Here is a 19,156-nt window from a genome sequence, read left to right as displayed (position 1 = left end):
GACTATACGGTGTGTGTAGGCAAAGGGAAAATGAACCGTAACCAGAAAGAACGATCCAATGTAGTACTGTCTGGCCAGTCAAAGGACTTCATAACTCTCTAGCGGTAGTATCTAAACGGGTGGCTGGTGCCCTGGCCAACCTACTACCTAAAAATCAAGGTAATTAAGGCAACGTTCGAACAGTTGCTTTCGTTTTAATTTCAGACCTATCTCTAAAATTTGATCGTAGTCTGTTCTAAAAATTTTCATGTGTGCAATTATTAATGAACATTTTAAATCCTAAAGAGAATAGCTGAATCTTGAGAGGTATTTCTTTAGACTTTTCATAAAATCGGCGATAAATTCTTATGCATTGCTAACACTTTCATAACTACAACATTATTATTACTAACAAAGTAGTAGTAATAATAGCGAATGAGAAAGGTGGTATTCCTCCTTTTGTGATCAGCAGAAGCAATAATAGTTGTGGTGGAAAATCATTAAATAAAAACCAGCAGAGAAAGCACACCATCGTCTCATTAAACTAAGCAAATCAAGCTTTCAAATTGAAGACAATTTACTCGGTTTCTTCCTAGTCACGTCACGTGCTACAAATAAACGTGTTACGAACAGGTAGCCATCATCGTCATCATCATTTATCAATCAGACGTGTCTGGGTGAAGGTGCGGAACTAAGCACTTTTAACACACTCTCTCTCTCTCTCTCTCTCTCTCTCTCTCTCTCTCTCATTAAGGGTCTATTTATTTCTCTCATCTTCTGATTCTTTGTAATTTCCTCAGTTTAAGATAATATAGTTATGATTATCTCTCTCTCTCTCTCTCTCTCTCTCTCTCTCTCTCTCTCATTTCCAGCTCCTCGCCGAATACTAGCGTACCATTCATAATACAAATTGGTGTATGGTAATAATAATAATAATAATAATAATAATAATAATAATAATAATATCAAAATGTGTTATCTCAAAGGCGTGGTGATTCAAAGACTCAAATTTATTTGAGGATCATTTTGGAAAATCTATTCATTATAGCCGAATTTTCACAACCTTTCAACATTTAATCTCGTTAAGGCTGATGAACAATCCTTTCTAAATCAATTGGGTATTAGGTTGGCCATGGCACCAGCCACCCGCTGAGATACTACCGCTAGAGAGTTATGGGGTCTTTGGACAGGCCAGACAGTACTACACAGGATCCTCCTTTCTGGTTACAGGTCATTTTCCCTCTGCCTACACATACACATACACATACACACACACACACACACACACACACACACCGAATAGTCTGGCCTATTCTTTACATATTTTCCTCTGTCCTCACACACCTGACAACACTGAGATTACCAAACAATTCATCTTCTCTCATGGGGTTAACTACTGTACTGTAATTGTTCAGTGGCCAATTTCCTCCTGGTAAAGGTAGAAGAGGCTCTTTAGCTATGGTAAGCAACTCCTCTAGGAGAAGGACACACCAAAATAAAACCAATGTTCTCTAGTCTTGAGTAGTGCTATATCCTCTGTACCATGGTCTTCCACTATCTTGGGTTAGAGTTCTCTTGCTTGAGGGTACACTCGGGCACACTATTCTTGCCTATTTCTCTTCCTCTTGTTTTGTTAAAAAATTTTATAGTTTATATAGGAGAAATTTATTTTGATGTTACTACTCTTAAGATATTTTATTTTTCCTTGTTTCCTTTCCTCGCTGGGCTATTTTCCCTGTTGGAGCCCCTGGGCTTATCGCATTCTGCTTTTCCAACTTGGGTTGTAGCTTAGCAAGTAATAATAATAATCAGTATGCAACTCTACATGCACTTAGCCTTAACAAATGTCTTCTTTAGCTATTTGACAAATCAAGTTACTACACATGTATACTAAAAAAGTTCCCGATTGTACAACGTTTTTCTTGCTTGATGGTACAAAATATATGTAAAAAGGGAAAAAAGTACGTTTTTCTCAATATTTTAACACCTATCAAATAAGATCTAAGAAAGTGTAATTCTCACACACTGTGACATGTGCCCAAAACGCAAACCAGAAAATACAACGGACTAAAATCCAGATTGAAGAAACGAAAATAAAATCGTATAACTCTTAGAATAAAATAAGAAATTCGAGCAAAATAGAAATAGAACGACCGTGAGAAATGGAGGAAAACAAAGAGAAAAATATGCAAATATATCGAAAAAATTAACATGCTTAGCAGAAAGTACAGAAAACGGGAGTAGGGTAAACTACATAAAACTCTGGTCGTTTGAGAGGAGGTTCCAGGTAACTCCTAAGAAAGTAGTTCGAGGTAAGTCCCTGTGTTGGAACAAAATTAATTTAGTCAATCCTTCCACAAAGGATTATGTAACCCAGGGCACCTCCAAATACAAAAGCCTGACATCATACGACCCTCTCCGACACACCCAAGGGCGCGGGCAACTTCTAAAAATACAAACAACATCCGTTTTCGAAATCAACAAATGGGTGGGCGCAGAGTCATGACTCATTAAACGACTATCTTTTATCTTGGAGAGAGTGGGGAGTAATCCGTGCTTTTAAGGAACTTACCAGCTCTTAAACACAGACATCCGGTATGTGAGAGAGAGAGGAGAGAGAGAGAGAGAGAGAGAGGCTTGGTATGAGGGTAAAATGGGAGATGACAAAAGAGAGAGAGAGAGAGAGAGAGAGAGAGAGAGAGAGGCTGGATATGGATGTAAAATGGAACACAAGACACGTATGATAAGAGGGAGTATGAAAAAAACAAAGGCTATACAATGGAAACAGAGGAATAGGAGAGAAATTTGGTAGGTGGGGATATATATGGAAAGACTACAGGTAAGAAAATGGATAAATAAATGTCATGTAGGTCTTAGTGGAGAAAGAAAGAAAGAAAAGAGACCCTTGGTTAAACACAGCAATAGGCTTTAACAACCCGCAAAGATTACAACCTTCAAAACGCTCTCCTAATTCGTAGTAGCAGCCAAAAGTATCAAGTTTAAAGGCCGCTCATGAATGGCAGAGGCAAGAGACAGTGACAATGCCTTAGTTAGCCGGACAACTCTACCCAAAAGCAAATGGAGTTTCTACGGATGGACTAAACAGTCTTTGATACATCCATAATCCTAATAAACTCACTCTCTCTCTCTCTCTCTCTCTCTCTCTCTCTCTCTCTCTCTCTCTCTTCCAGCGGATGTAGTATACAGTAACACGGTAAACGTGTTCAAGAATAAGTTAGACAAGATCATAAAAACACTAAATGTTCAAACAAAATTGGTCTACCCAAGGACAAATGAAGTCTCCACAGATGGACTAAAAAGTCTTTGAGACATCCAAAATCCTAATAACACTCTCTCTCTCTCTCTCTCTCTCTCTCTCTCTCTCTCTCTCTCTCTCAGATAAATCAGAGCCAAAACGATTGCCACCACAAAAAAAAACCTATAGAAAAATTATCACACTGTTCATCTGTCACGACCTGTCAGCCTGTCACTTATTGGTTTACCCTAAGGAATGTCAAAAGTTACGACAGGAACCACACCCTTTTCCCCCATACCTTCCCTTTCCTTCGTCCTGCAACGGTCATTTAAAACATAATTAACAAATTCCCTTCGCTACAGTAAGCTGTCGAGAGAGAGAGAGAGAGAGAGAGAGAGATGAGAGAGATATTGACTTCTTTCGTCGGTCAATAAACAGAAGAATATTGTGATATTTTTTTATTTTGTTCTGGTTGTTATGCCGTCTATATATATATATATATATGTGTGTGTGTGTGTGCATATATATATATATATATATATACATATGTGTATATATATATATATATACATATGTGTGTATATATATATATATATATAAATATATGTGTGTGAGAGAGAGAGAGAGAGAGAGAGAGAGATACTCTGTAAACAATCAGATGGCGAATACTGAGTTTATGTTCATTTGTTCTGTTTATGTAGTTTCTTTGTTTCATACCAAAAATGCATAACTTGTTTGGTTCATAAAATACCAGCTGACATAAGTAAATAAAATCAACTGATGCAATCATCATCACTCCACTCCATACGGTTGTGGTGGCCGATGTGGTAACATCCCTGACTGGTGAACGCCAGACTGGGGTTCGAGTCCTGCTTAAACTCGTTAGTTTCTTTGGTCGTTGCAACCTCACTATCCTGGTGAACTAAAGATGGGGGGGTTTGGGGGAGCCTATAGATCTATCTGCTGAGTCATCAGCAGCCATTGCTTGACCCTCCTTGGTACTAGCTTGGGTGGAGAGGAGGCTTGGGCAATAATCATATGTGTGTGTATAGGGTCAGTCTCTAGAGCATTGCCCTGCTTGGTAGGGAAGTGTCACTGTCCCTTATGTCTGCCCATTCATGGGCGGACTTTAAAGCCTTTAAACTGCAAATTTCATATTGCTCTTAATGCACTTGTCTATTCCTAATTTTTCTATATATAATTTCTCAATACAGATTTAAATGATAACGATCTGACGGTATCTACCACTCTCAATTGTGTATTTCAATTATTAGAGAATATCACTAAGTTTTGTCTGTACAATATATTTTCTTAATAAATAGGAATGCCGAGTCTAGCAATAAAATGGTAACACATGAAGCTTTCACACAACCAACGCCAATGACATAACTGCAGACGAACAAAAAATATGCTAAAACCTTCCAACCACAAACATCCCTGAGAGGACCATGGGCGTATGCATGCGGAAAAACGAGAGGAGAGAGAGAGAGAGAGAGAGAGAGAGAGAGAGAGAGTGAGTTTGCGTCTGCTACATCCTCCTGTAGCCAATAAGATCTACAGTTATCATAAGATTATTAGTCTTCGAAAAAGGAACGTTCATCATTCAAGGAGTCTCTAGAAAACTTGACACAAGGGCGGACGTCAAAATAAAAAAATAAATAAATAAATAAATAAATAAATGAAAATAAAAAAAAAGGCAGCAAAATAACATCACTAAAACAATGATTAATTCTGTCTTCCAAATCTAGTGTCCTTCCCTCATTCAAAAGACAAATTCTTGTTTCTTCCCAAGATTTAAAACTTTTTACTTTACCCAGATCTGTCTTTTGCTTAGGGAAAGCAAGGCTTTGGTATATTTATCTTTATCTTATTATATATATTTCCCCAATTAATACTAGAGTTCACAAATGCTCATTAAGAAATGCATTTAATCCCATGAAATAAAAAATGAATTTCAGAAGGGAGAAACAATAGCCATCATAAACATCAGAGAAGCAATTACAGAACTGTAACTATTCAAACAGAAATACTTCAACGTAATTTGTATTACCCCTTTAGCCTTGTAATAATTACGACTGACAAATAGTAAGAGCATATGCCACAAGGGGAATAACAAACTTGAAGAACTGTTATTGCAAGAGTAAAAGGACGGCAGTTATCAACAACATGTGATCCTCAAGACTTCAAGGAATTAACCATTCCGCCATTTAAGCAATTATGGGAAGGAGTACACGCCATAAGTGATTTCATGAAGTATTGCACTCTTGCAAGTTACCCAACTTTTAAATTGCCTAATGCAGATAAAACTTTCTTTTTAACTTAAAGAGTTCCCCTAAAGGAAGAGACTATTGGGGAAAAAATATTTGTTATCATCACATTTATACTTTAACTACTAAATGGTGGATGATATCACTGGAGAAAACTGCCTTAAAATTAGTTGCTTCATAAAAATATGCTCGAGGGTCATTAGCTAAGAGTCAAACTAGCATTCACACATTGTACAACGCACCTCTTTTAATCAAACTTTTACGCTTAAAGGTTTTAAAGATTTAAAGGCCGTTCATCAATGGCAGAGGCAAGGGACAGTGACATTGCCCTAGCAAGCAGGACAATGCCCTAGAGACTGACCACATATATATATGATCAGCACCCAAGCCCCCTCTCCACATAAGTTAGGACCAAGGAGGGCCAGGCAATGGCTACTGATGAAAGACTGCAACAACTAAAGAAACTAACGAGTTCGAGCGGGACTCGAACCCCAGTCTGACGTTCACCAGTCAGGGACATTAACACATGGACCACCACAACCCCAAGCTATTACGGCCCTTCCTTTCCAATACCTCTATTGCTACTTATAATAAACATTTTCCAAGTTTTCTCTACTCCTACATCATAACATCAACATACTGAATCTTTATATTCAACTCTAATCCATTTCATTCCACATAAAAATTAATCTGGAAATCTTCAAAATACTTGTCCCAATAACCACACAATCTAACTTGTCTCCTTAAAAACTGTCTAATCTTTTCCAAACCTCCACCAGGACTTAGATGATTTACTTCTCTGATACTCCTATTTTCACTAATCAATAACATCCACTTTTCTACCATCCACAATAACATTCATTGGTCACCTTTCTTGGGTTCCATTCACCACCTTAACACTACTCTTGCAAACATTCCCTTTCAACTTTCCCAACTTGCACAAACTTTAAACTCGCAATTTCTGAGGTTTTTTTATCACTATTACCAATCACCTCTGTAGCATCTGTAAATATACGCATGGTCTTAGTAAATTCATGATCCCCTTTCTTATCCCTTCTACTTGCTCTATCTCATGACCTTTTCTCAACTTCTTTCATCACTCCATAACATCAAATAGCGATAGAGACAAAGATGATGATCTTCTGAGACCATCTTTTATACTAAAACTCTCTTAATCTCCATACTAGCTCAGGCTTCCAATTGTTATCACTAGAATCATTTCTATAGCACATCTCAACAACCTCCACTTAACATCTCCATTAACTACACAAGCATTTCCTAGGTCAATATGTACCAAATATGCAGCTTTTATTTTTATTCAGAATGTTTATATCATCTATATTCCTTGATGTAAACAATTTCTTCCTCAATTACAAAATTGATCTCCTAAACGACAATCTTACTTCCTCAATCGGTCTTTTACAAAACATTTTTTCCAATATATTAGATTACTTTGCATCTATACACTATGTACAATGCTATAACACCTTCCATCATTTTACAAGTACAATACTATGGTAAGATGAAAATAGTGACAAGAGGATGAGCAAGTTGCGCGAGTTATGTCTAAATGTAGGACACATAAATAAGATACAGCATAATCAATCATGTGCAAAGATAATTATTTCTCCAGATAACTAAATCATCACTTTTTCACGTTCAATTTCATAAAACAATGTATGATAGCTTAATTTTCTTTAATTTTCATGTAACATCCACTCCTTTTCCATATAAATTCTTCCAGTATATTCCTACTCTTTAATGTCGTGGCTAAACCATAAAGTACAAATACAGAAGAAAAGGAGGTAGAGCATCATATTGTAACAGATAGGCAAAGTTTTATATGAAGTACTGTACACTAGAACATTTCTTTTCTATTGGGTACAAATTGGTCTACGAACCAGGTACAATATTGATAATGCAGTTGGAAAGAGGGTACCAATGGAAAGGATGATGTGGAGAGAGAGCTGTCCTGTTTGTTTCCCATTAATAAACAAATGTTACTTGAACATAAGGCCTGAACTATAAATATTAGGAATGAGGAATGGTAAAAGAGGTCAACACTTAGTCAAATGAGTGGTGAATATGGAATTGGCAGAACAAGACCTGTATGAAGACCAAGGAGATCTATATCAGATATAATTCCAGTAAAATGTGTACTGTACTAAACAAAAGGGGTAAATAAAACTCACTACCCATCTAACCCCGTAAAGAGAAAAGCCGACGTAAAAAAAAACTTACTAATGATGATGACGGAAAGATTTCCTTCTGATGAGGAATAATGCTTTACAGCCTGTGTACAACACCCTGAAGAAGAAAGATTTAGTCTAACAATTCCAATGCCTCATCTAAGGCCCAGGAGCTTACATCCGTATTACAATTATGGGATTCACATAAACGTGGTGTTATCAGACAGCACTACTAGCAAAAGAGCAATGCTGTCGATACTGTCTCATACAAAGGAAGCATCATAACCACTGATATCACTGGTAATGCATCGGTGAGGTGTCCTCTGCATTCTTGAAGCACTTCAGATACTCAGGCCCAAGTCCTTACTTAAAATCACTCAAAACTCTAATAAGCAATTGTAGTAAAGACTGATAAAAGTTGCAGAATGTGACAATACTCCTCAAGCGAAAGACCTTGAAGAACCATTTAACCAAGGTACCCAAAACATCCAGCCTGATCTGACATGACCATTGCAAGTGTAACAGATAAATCCTAACATTACTCCAGTAGATATGACCTGCCAGGCAGTGAATGACCTAGATATCAATCAGCATTTTGGTGGGACTACTTTCTTGAGTGTCGATGCCATATAAATAAGATCCCAAACTCCATTTTAATTTAGTTTATTCCCCCTTTTTGTGACTCTTCCCTGCTACATCATGAAGAGACTTGAACACTGAATTTTTTTCTTTGTATTTAATCCCTAAACAATGAAAGTAACAATAGTACCTGAAGAAAAAAAACTTATAAAAGTTTGACACAAGTACTACACAGAAAATTAATCAAAAGGTAGACTAGTTAAATACAGATAAAAAGCTGATGATACAAGGAAAAAAATTGACAATATGATTGTAAAAGATTCTTGACTTATGAATTTTGTATTACAGTATTATTATCGTCATTGTTATTAATAACTTTGATACTTTTCACAATTTTATTTTTCAAAACGGAGTTGAAGAAATTATCAAAATCCTGCATAAATATTCTTTAAGTGTATTTTCATATACCAATATTGCCATATATAATGTACAAAGGATATGCCAAACTTAAAAATGTTGGACAGCAGAGAAACTGCCATATGTAATTACAGTAGTTTTGTCAGTAAGTTATAGAAACAAGAAAACATTTTTATTATTTTTCTCTAATGGGTAATATATTTCAGTTGAAAATATATAACCAATTTTTTCTTATTAGAAATTCAACACTACTTCAAAAAATGCATATCAAGAATCCTCTTGCATTAACCTATTTGATTCAGTAAAATATTTCATTGCCTAATTTATTCATTCTTCATATATTCAATAGAGAAATTATCACATGAAAGAAAACTCAAATCCCCTTCCTTCTTTTCAGGTTGGCAGTGGTGTGCTGCACCCTGTGCATAAGTGTCACAGCTTTGCAGCATCATTCATCATATCGCCTAGTTATTGGAGATGGAGGTTACGCCCGTATTCTCAAACCAGCACCTTCTCTAACCGACCTTACTTTGGCTGCCTGGGTCAACATTACACAGTTCCCGTATGGGGTTGCACCAATTCTAACAGCTGTGTCGCCAGAAGCAGACAGCCAAGTGGCTTTTTTCCTAAGACATGATGGATTGGGTGTACTGTGGGGAGGACCACTTCCTGTTCAACCATACGAAACGGACCATGTAGATCGCCACCCACGAACACAGTGGACACAAAAGGAGCAACCCCACCAGAAGAGGCAACGAAGAGACGCAGTCGACTACAGTGTTGGACTTGGAGACATAGAAAATATAATGGCAGATTCCCGCAAAGGTCGCTCTTTTGATACATGGACACCATACAGTTTTGTTGATGTAGATACAATGGGTGTGGCAGACCTAGAGGCTTCTCCATCCGGGTTGAATGATAACCTTCATCTCCTTAAAACTCGAGATGGCTTTTCAAGATCAGAATCTTATAATGATTGGACAGTGGTTCCTTATGAACTAACAATGCAAGAAAGTGATCCATATGACTTGCACTTAAAAGAATCAGAACCAAGGATAATCACCGAGCCTTCAGGTGACGACGACTTTGTACTCTTCAACTGGAATGTTCCCCCGCCACCAAAGCCCTCAATACCACAGTCACCAAATGAGTGGTCCCCAATGTGGCACAACGACCAAGAATCCAAAGGTGTGGCTGACCAAGAAGAAACTAAGCATACATCGACTGAGAAAATTGATAGGGCAAATAACGTGAGATGGTCCTCCCAAGTGACCGAGGTAAAACTTGGACCCAACCACTGGAATCCATATGGAATCAGAGGAACAACCTTCACAAGCCAAAGACCTAAGCAGCAACCTCCAATAACTACAACACTTCGCCCCACTACAACTACACATAGAAAACCAACTGCTTGGCCAGCAAGAACCACTACACCTTGGCCAACAAGCAAGCCTAGTGAATCACGTCTCTCAGTACAAAGATTGACAACATCTCAGTCAACTTTAAGATGGAGGGCAACACAGCCCCCAACAACCCCCACCCCACCTCCTTCACCAGCAATTCACCATGACAGGCACGAGCTTAAATCTAGTACACAAAACATACTAAGAGGTACCACCACAAGAAGACCACATAGCGGAGAGCAAAACAAACCACGTCAAACCCCTTCAATATCAAGGCAATCGACTCGTATGCCTTTGTGGAAACTCATAAACCAACCTAATTCTCAACAACCTTCTTTATCTCATCATAAAAACGAAACAACCACCTTACCACCAACAACCACAACAGCTGCTCCACAAACAACACCCACAACAACAACTACAACAAAAACCACAGTAACAACAACACCGAAACAAATAATAAGGACTACAACAAGAAAAAGCCTGCCGCAAACCACAACAATAAGAACTACTACTTCAAGACCAAGACCTGTTTCTGTTATTCGTTTTACATCATCACAGAGGGAGCCAACAGAAAAGCCTCAGGTAACAGGACTAAAATCGAAAGTATCTGTTTGGTCAACAGCTGAAGATGTTTTTAAAAACAAGGAGCAAAATCATCATGAAAAATGGAGTGACAAATCATATGGGACTGCAAATACTGTAAATAAACACAAAGCAGTACAAATCAGACCTCAGCATATAGAAGAATTCAAACGTGCAATGGAAGGACAACCTGCAATCAAAGATGGAAATACAGCAGTTGTCTACTCTGTACCAATCACAAATGTTGATGCATTTAATGCTATGTATGAACATTACCAAGCACAGTCAGCCCCAGAACCCCCTAAAACAACAAAGGCTCCCTTTATCCTGAAGGATGAAACTTTTGTAGTCCATGAAGAAGAGACAAATGAAAATCAACTGGGAGAAAATAATCTGCATTTCACTGATAGTCTTCCATACGAGTTCCCAAATGGACCAGAAGATGTCTTTGAGGAGACTGTGGCTCCTGCCATTATAACAGAAGAGAAAGCTGTACTTATTCCAACTGAGGAACCTCTACCACCTACTCCTTCTAGAAGTGATATACCTATCAAAGAAGAGGAAGAAGAAGAAGAGTCATCCCCCTCTCGACCTACCAGTGATAAACCAATTGTACAGTATGTTCCACCAATTACAAAACACGAGGATGTACTTGAAGAGGCAGCTACCAACTACTCCCCTTCTGTCATCAAACTCACTGAGGAAAATTCTCAACATTTTCATAAACAACCAATTGTTATAGTTGCTAAAGAACAGGACAATTGGGATGCACATGAAGTCACCTCTGAAATCCCTGCAACAGTGACATCAAAAACTACTCTAACACCTGAAATTACTACCAAGATCTACAAACAAAATGTTGTTACTAGTACTTTGCCAGGTGTTTCAGAACCAGCAACAGCCGAAACTTCCCTACGCAACTCGGGATACAAACCAACTATCCCGCCAATTATAAATTTCTCAGCAGACACTGTAGGAACAGACAAACCACCAGTAATAAATGAACTTAATCCATCTCTACAAGGAAATCCTGTACTGCCAATTTCTGCAAAACCAACAACAGATGCAATCCCTATTACTACAACACAGAGAACAATTCATATCAAAACTAATGCTCACTCCAACCCACCAAAAAGTCAGTCATCAGGAGATAATGCCCCACTACAACCTTCATCTGAAGCAGATAACCCTTCACTACAATCCAACAACTTTGCAGTATTCCATATATCTGAAGATGACATCCCCTATTATCCCGAAGAAAGGATACCACCATCTGAAGTAGTGTTGTCAGTTGATGAGATATATCAACCCGAAGGTATTCTAGTAACACAAGAGGAAATCCGTCCTGTGTCCCATTACCAAGAACCCACTCATCTCTATCATCAACAATTACCACCAGAGTATAAATATGAAGCTGCCCCTCGTCCAATTGCTTACGGAGGGCCTGTTAACCAAGCAGCAGAACCCAAAACTGGGGAATCTGAGAATGTACAATACAGTGCTGACCCACAAACTTTGATAGAGCAAGGATTATTACCCCAGCCAGTGCACTATGTGAGTTCAAAAGAGGAAGCCGACATATGGATGCAAAGTCAATATGAGCAAGAGCCCAAAGGAGAAGAGCGTGTTTTTGCGGTTGATTCTAGTGCTAATGTGGATGCCGTATCGGAAATATCTACTCCTGATCTAGAAAATCCCTCTTCTGCAAGTGATAACTTCCACTTTAAAAAATTACCTTTTGAATTTTTAGAAAATCAATGGTACCACATTGCTTTTACTTGGAGTAGTAAGGATCACCAAGTTGGAGTTTATATCAATGGAGAACTTACAGGGACACTAACCAATGTCCTTTCTGGTCAAAATGTTCTTGAAGGTGGCGGATTAACAATCCTAGGTCAAACTCTCCTACCTGACCTGACTGACTTTGACCCCACATCACAGTTCATTGGCGAAATAAGCGACATCAACTTATGGGGACAGCGACTAGGACCCGATGCGGTGAAAGCACTCAATCAATGTAGAACAGATATCTCAGTTTCTCCTGTCTTGAATTGGCAAGAGCTTTCCATGCGGTTTTACAGTGACGTTACCACCCATGAAAACAACATTTTATGTGGAGCATGAACAGAAAGAAATATAGATTTCTAAAAAGACAAATCTACAGTGAAGGGGTCTGGATGTCAACATCAATTAAAAAGCAAACAGTGTACTACTTGGGAATAAATCCCCATATACATATGAAGAGTGTTAAGCTTAGAAGCATACAAAACTAAGGCCAATCACTTATCCATATGTAAGAATGTACTGTACATAAATAGATTTTAAGTCTTGAACTATTGCCCTGCTTCTTATTTCTTATTAAAGCAGGCCATTCAAGTGTTTGTGGTGGTGTGACAAGGCAAATGGGATTCGACCCTAATTGATGACATTTATCTGACATAAGTGCTATTACCAGTATTACCATTACATACATCAACATGCGGGTCGTGTTGATCAATTAAATATATTTGTATTGTGCTGTGACAAAAGACACTGAAATGACAGAAAATAGGATTCTCAATAAAATATATATCTATATGCCATACAGTATACTGTATTGTATATTTCAACTATGAAAAATTGTGTTATCTAAAAAAAAAAATATTTAAAGCCAAAAATTACATCAAGAAAACTTCTTGAGATACATATTGAATTTGCCAAACATCTTAAACAAAATTTCTCAACTTTTTCATCAGTGAGGATCCCCTACCAATCTGGTGACTGACAAGAGATATCATATGATGCGACAAATGTACGTTTACTTATGTGCAGATCAAGTGTTTATAATTGTTTGTTTGTTTCCTTGTTAGTGTATATTTATAGATGCAACTTTCATCCTGCTCTTTCTTGTTACTAGATGCATAATTTGCCATACCAGATTTCCTAACAATAAAATTCATCAATGATTCATAGAGTACTACTAATGTATCCAGATCATCAAGAACTCTTCAGAGTAAGGGATTGATCTCGCATCTAGGGACTTGGAAAATGCTACAAAGGATAGAAATGCAGGACGTTCCTTCCTATACAGATGTTCTTTCCTCATTCTAAATTGTAAAGAATTACCTCAGCTTTACAATGAACTCTTCCTTTATGCTAAAACATAGCATCTCGCTCTTCCCACCACATGTTTATCAATGCCATTTTTGTACAAGTAGATAACGCATTTTCTAATAAAGTATGATCCTCTTTTAATTTAGCCTTAATCAGTTTTCATGCGCTATTAGAGAGTAGATAATCATTACCATACACTAAATTAACTAAATTTCAATCATGAGCTGATTTCTGAATGGAAAAAGATGTAATTTCAGAAATATATCATTATTAAAAATTGCATTTCCATATTTAAGACAAATTCAGGCACTTCATCCTAACTATTTTAAATTACCTGATCACAATATTTTTTCACAACCTTAAAAACTAAGAAAAGAATACACACTTCTAAATAAAGTATGCTTTACCATGATTTAAAAATGATTTTTGTTTTTTAAAGTGAAGTAGGCTATTCTATCATGATCTTAACCATTCAAAATGGGTAGCAAGAAAATTAGTTCACATTTTATTTACCTTTACTTTGTAAAAATAAGAATACATATTTGGGAGTTTTCAGGCCGGAACCCTGAAAATTAATTTGCTGACCCAACGTAAAACCTATACCGATGCTCCCATTCAAATTCATGAGGAGCACCTGCCATTCGTGATTATACACATGTTGGATGTTGCATATCCATTCCAAATATCTTCAATAGGTATTCTTTCTTAAAAAGCACAATATTTGATTAAAAACCATTCATTATAACATCCATCACAGATGATGTCAATGTTGAAAAAAAAATTAGACTTCACATTCACAAGTAACTTATACTAAAGTTTAATCTACAAGCTGCTGGTAACATTAATACATATAAATCAGCAAATAAATTCAGGTAAACAAAAATGGTAGGCATCAATGAACTTAGTCCACTTAAAAAAACTGCCGAAGCTCATGAGGATACATAAAGTACATTTATGAAAATGTGGCTACTTGTGCTACCGTATATCGGGCTGTAATTTAAGCAGTAAGTATTTTTATAGTGATTTGTTTTTTAATACTGTATAAAGATTTCACTCAGTTGTTAAACAGAGAAAAAGTAATATCCTACAGCAGTCAAAGGTTGCAGTTTGTAATTATGAATAAATTGGAATATGTGCAGTGAATTCTTTCTTGAATTTTCATACATTTTCATGGTTAAGAATATTTTGGATATGAAAGAATTTTAACAAAGGTAACTTATGAAAAGTTTCCCTGAATAAATAATGGTAATTAAATGTAGCAAACTGTAGCTGGAACTATGAATAAAGACTACTTAGGAGTACTATTTTAATTTGTTTTTTATTAATCCTTTTGAAACAAAAATAGAGCATTCTGTAAACCCCATCCAGTTTTACCCCTTAGCAAGTTTTGGAGGTTCCTACAAATGTTGCTAATAGCAAAAACCACCAAGCCATTGGAAATTGAGCCCCAAGTCAGGACCTCTTCAGATGAGTATGTGGGTTGGACTGGGTCTAGTGATAGGGGGAAGTCTTGGATATGGAAATAAAGGATAGGGGGTGGAAATTTCCAACACCTGAACTAAAGCCCTTTTCTACTGCTGAATACAAAAGACCTGTCATTAAGGATACAGTGAACCCTCGCTACTTCGCGGTTCGACCATCGCGGATTCACCACTTCGCGGATTTTTTCCATAACCCATATATATACAGTAATATATATATATATATATATATATATGTATGCATGTATTTATGTATATATGTAGGTATGTATATGTGTATACATATAAATATATATATATATACACACACACACACACATTATATATATATACATATATATATATATATATATATATATATATATATATATATATATATATATATATATATATACATACATATATATATATATATATATATATATATATATATATATATATCTAAAGTAGGAAGATGTGATGTAGTTCTAAGGGAAAAGTATGGGAAATATGTCTGGGTAATAAGCAAAGCTCTACCTCCAGTTTGTTTCTACATTATGATCAGAGATAAATGTAAACAAAACATTGGTTGCCATTTTTTATCGTGCTTTTTAGCATGTTTAGGAAATGCATGATATAAAATCACCTTTAATATTTGTGCCTGTTTTAGTTTAGGGTACTGTAGTACATGCATTAAGTGTTCTGTACATTAAAGGGTAGTTTGTTAACAGTACTACGTACAAGGGAAGGTTTTAAAAGTCTGAATATACATGTTGAATAAATAGGTAAATATGGTGTCACTACTTCGCGGATTTTCACCTATCGCGGCCGCGACTGGAACCTATCTACCGCGATAAACGAGGGTTCACTGTACAAGAAATTTATCCGTTGGCCTTACCAGGCCAGATACAGTGGGCAAAACAATGGGCAAATATAAACACTTTGATACCTGTGATGGCAGCCCATTCTTGTCAGGGTTGGTAGCAGTGTTTTACTGCTACTAAACCACAACAGTAAATTTATTTTGGGACAATGAAAGAAAGTGAAGGGAGCAGAAAACTGATGCATATCAAATGAATAAAGATTTCTTCCAATATAAAAACTAATAATATCAAATACTTTATAAGTGTGATCAAAATTACACAACAAAGCATTAACATTAACTGCCAAAGATAAAGATAGGTAGCCCTATTATCAGAAGTAAGCACTAAAACACTGCCAGCATTAACATTAACTGCCAAAGTTAAAGATAGGTAGCCCTATTATCAGAAGTAAGCACTAAAACACTGCCAGCATTAACATTAACTGCCAAAGGTAAAGATAGGTAGCCCTATTATCAGAAGTAAGCACTAAAACACTGCCAGCATTAACATTAACTGCCAAAGGTAAAGATAGGTTAGCCCTATTATCAGAAGTTAGCACTAAAACACAACCATCACTAGAAACTACATGTGTAACAAGCACCGAAGATTGCATGAAATTACGAATCAAATCTAAAACTGAACCCATTTAACCAGAAAGATTATCCATTCATGCAAGTTAGTATTATTTCTATGAACCTCCCTTATGTTCCTATTGCCAAATTGCTGCACTTATGCATAAAATTGTTTTATATACTAATGCCAGAGGGGGAAGAATGAATGCTAGATTTATTCAGAGCAATAAGGGATTAGTTAATACCCTGTATTGCTTAAAGACTGGGAGGAGAGTCTAGTGGTATTTATATTTAAGCAGAAACGCGACATCGTGGATTGTGGCAACTACGGGAGAATTAAACTAACAGAGCATAGTTTGAAATTTTCTGAGGGTAAAACCATCCAAAACTGTAATATAATTCCCTCTCTACTCTGGAACAAATGAGTATTTTGGCGACTTAGTATAAAGAAGGAAGAGCATGGTGGTGGAGGTGGGAGTGGGGGGGTGAATATTCTTTGTTGTTTTATTTAGAGGTTGAGAAGTTGGCAGCCACTAAATTACTTGTTCAACTTTGAGGAAGGGTTCAGGGAAATAATTAATAACCCTTAGCTATCAAACACAGTAAAAATATTTCTAATTATCAAAACATACCTTTAATGCTGACTGCGCGACGAGAGTCAAGACTTTTGCCTGTCTTGCTTTGAAGTCATCTCCACAAACCCGTAAGAGGGATGCTAACTGCAATAACCGGGAGCCATGACGGTAAGAACCCTTCTGAGATTGCAGCCCTTCTTCAATCAAGGAGATGCGGTCTTCGCACAGCCGGACTAAAGGCATAGAAAATTCAATCATTAAATCTTTTTTACAAAAGATTTTCAAATGACAATTTCACATAAATTTAGCTGCATGTCAATAGTGAAACTTGCATGATACAAATATGAAAAACTACAATAAATTTACTGTCTGTAAAACTATAACTTTTCCAACCGAGGAAAAACTAAAATACTCAAATATCAGACAAACCCCAACTCCACTACACTGTCATAAATGTACCTTGTAAGGGAAGTTTTGCAATCCCAAAGTCTGGTAACATTTGTAAAGCAGCTATAAAGTCTTTTTCAACTTTAATGTCTTCATGTTCGGATTCAATCAATCTCAAACATTGCCTGGAAAATAAGAAAATTTTTAAAATTGCGTTTAAAGTAAATATCAAATGATTTACATGTGCCATGAGTAAAATTATCATATTCTATCTGTGCCATTATTAAAAAAACATTGGGTATTATACAAAACTGGAATTGCCAATTGCCTAACACCAGCTACTGCTAAACATATTTTACTCCTGGTAGGTTAACCACTCGCTCAGTGGGGTTAAGGGGATGGAGATTCCAATTCAATAACCTATTTTGCATTACTATGATAAGATCAAAAGAATAAGAAAATTTGTGTCAAAAATAATAAAAATCTTCCCTTACTTAGAACTGAGTCACTAAGATATCAAATCACAATCAACATTATTATTTTTACTAGATATGCTGCAACCATATATAGAAAAGAAGAATGCTATAAACCCAAGGAACCCAATAGGGAAAGCAGCTCAGTGTAAATTAAATCAAGAATTAGATAATAAACAAAAATAACAATTAAAGGAATACTGTACTGGATAAAGTATTAATAAGTAACAAGTGAACTATGAAACGAGTTAAAGTGTCAACCTGATCAACGTAAAAATAAGCCTTTGAAACCTATATTAAGTGGCCAATCTGATATAGCAAAGCCTACACTCATATTAAAACTAACAATAGCTAATGAAATTTATAACATAGGTAACTTACAAAAACAGTAACCTAATAAATTTCCCTTTGTACTTACACAGCAATACTAGTAAAAACCATTAAATATTATTATATTCTCATGCATAGCATAATATAGTACTTTATATACTTACAAAGCTAATTCCATGGCCTCATCAGCATGGTTTTCTGAGGAATTACAGTACTGCGTGGCTGCCGTAATGACGACCTTTACAGCTTGAGCAAAGGGGACTAGTTGCAAATACGGGTTATGGACTGGAGATCGGTCAGTTCTTGTCTCTAGAAGTTCTCCAGTAAATCGGATATTTTCTGGAATACCTGAACATAACAGAGCCTCAGTAAGTGTCTGAAAAAAGAAACGAGAAAAGGGTAAAGTTTAAAGTAGCAGAAATATTAAATGATATGTAATACTTCTCTCTCAAGGCATTTAAAAAATATAGTAAAATGTATTAAACATCATAAACAAAAAATTATTACAAATCCCTGCACAAATTTTGTCAAAAATATGCTGTCAGTACATAAAACTTATGTATCAGATTAACACACTGATCCAATTAAATTATGAAAAGAAATTATAGCATCCAACACCTTTCAAAATTATGTCATGCCTTGAAGCTTACATACAAAGGTACAGTCAACCTTCACTATATCTGACAAATCTTTCATAGAAAAAATGGTATTAATAGTATTTGCAATAG

At 36.3% G+C, this 19,156-nt stretch overlaps 1 protein-coding gene across 1 annotated transcript in view; it reads left to right on the top strand.

Moving 5' to 3' along the window:
- The window catches only part of LOC137639966 (mediator of DNA damage checkpoint protein 1-like), a 28,390-nt gene extending 13,329 nt beyond the window's left edge, over nucleotides 1-15,061 (top strand). The window contains exon 2 of the mRNA XM_068372294.1: nucleotides 9,056-15,061. Coding sequence (XP_068228395.1) covers nucleotides 9,056-12,799 — 3,744 coding nt within the window. The 3' untranslated portion in view covers nucleotides 12,800-15,061. The remainder of the gene's footprint in view (nucleotides 1-9,055) is intronic.
- Nucleotides 15,062-19,156: the final 4,095 nt, after the last annotated feature.

Source organism: Palaemon carinicauda, chromosome 1, assembly GCF_036898095.1.
Source record: "Palaemon carinicauda isolate YSFRI2023 chromosome 1, ASM3689809v2, whole genome shotgun sequence".
Classification (NCBI taxonomy): Eukaryota; Metazoa; Arthropoda; class Malacostraca; order Decapoda; family Palaemonidae; genus Palaemon; species Palaemon carinicauda.
The sequence above is the reverse complement of the archived record's forward strand: the minus strand, read 5'-3'. Positions and strand labels throughout refer to the sequence as shown.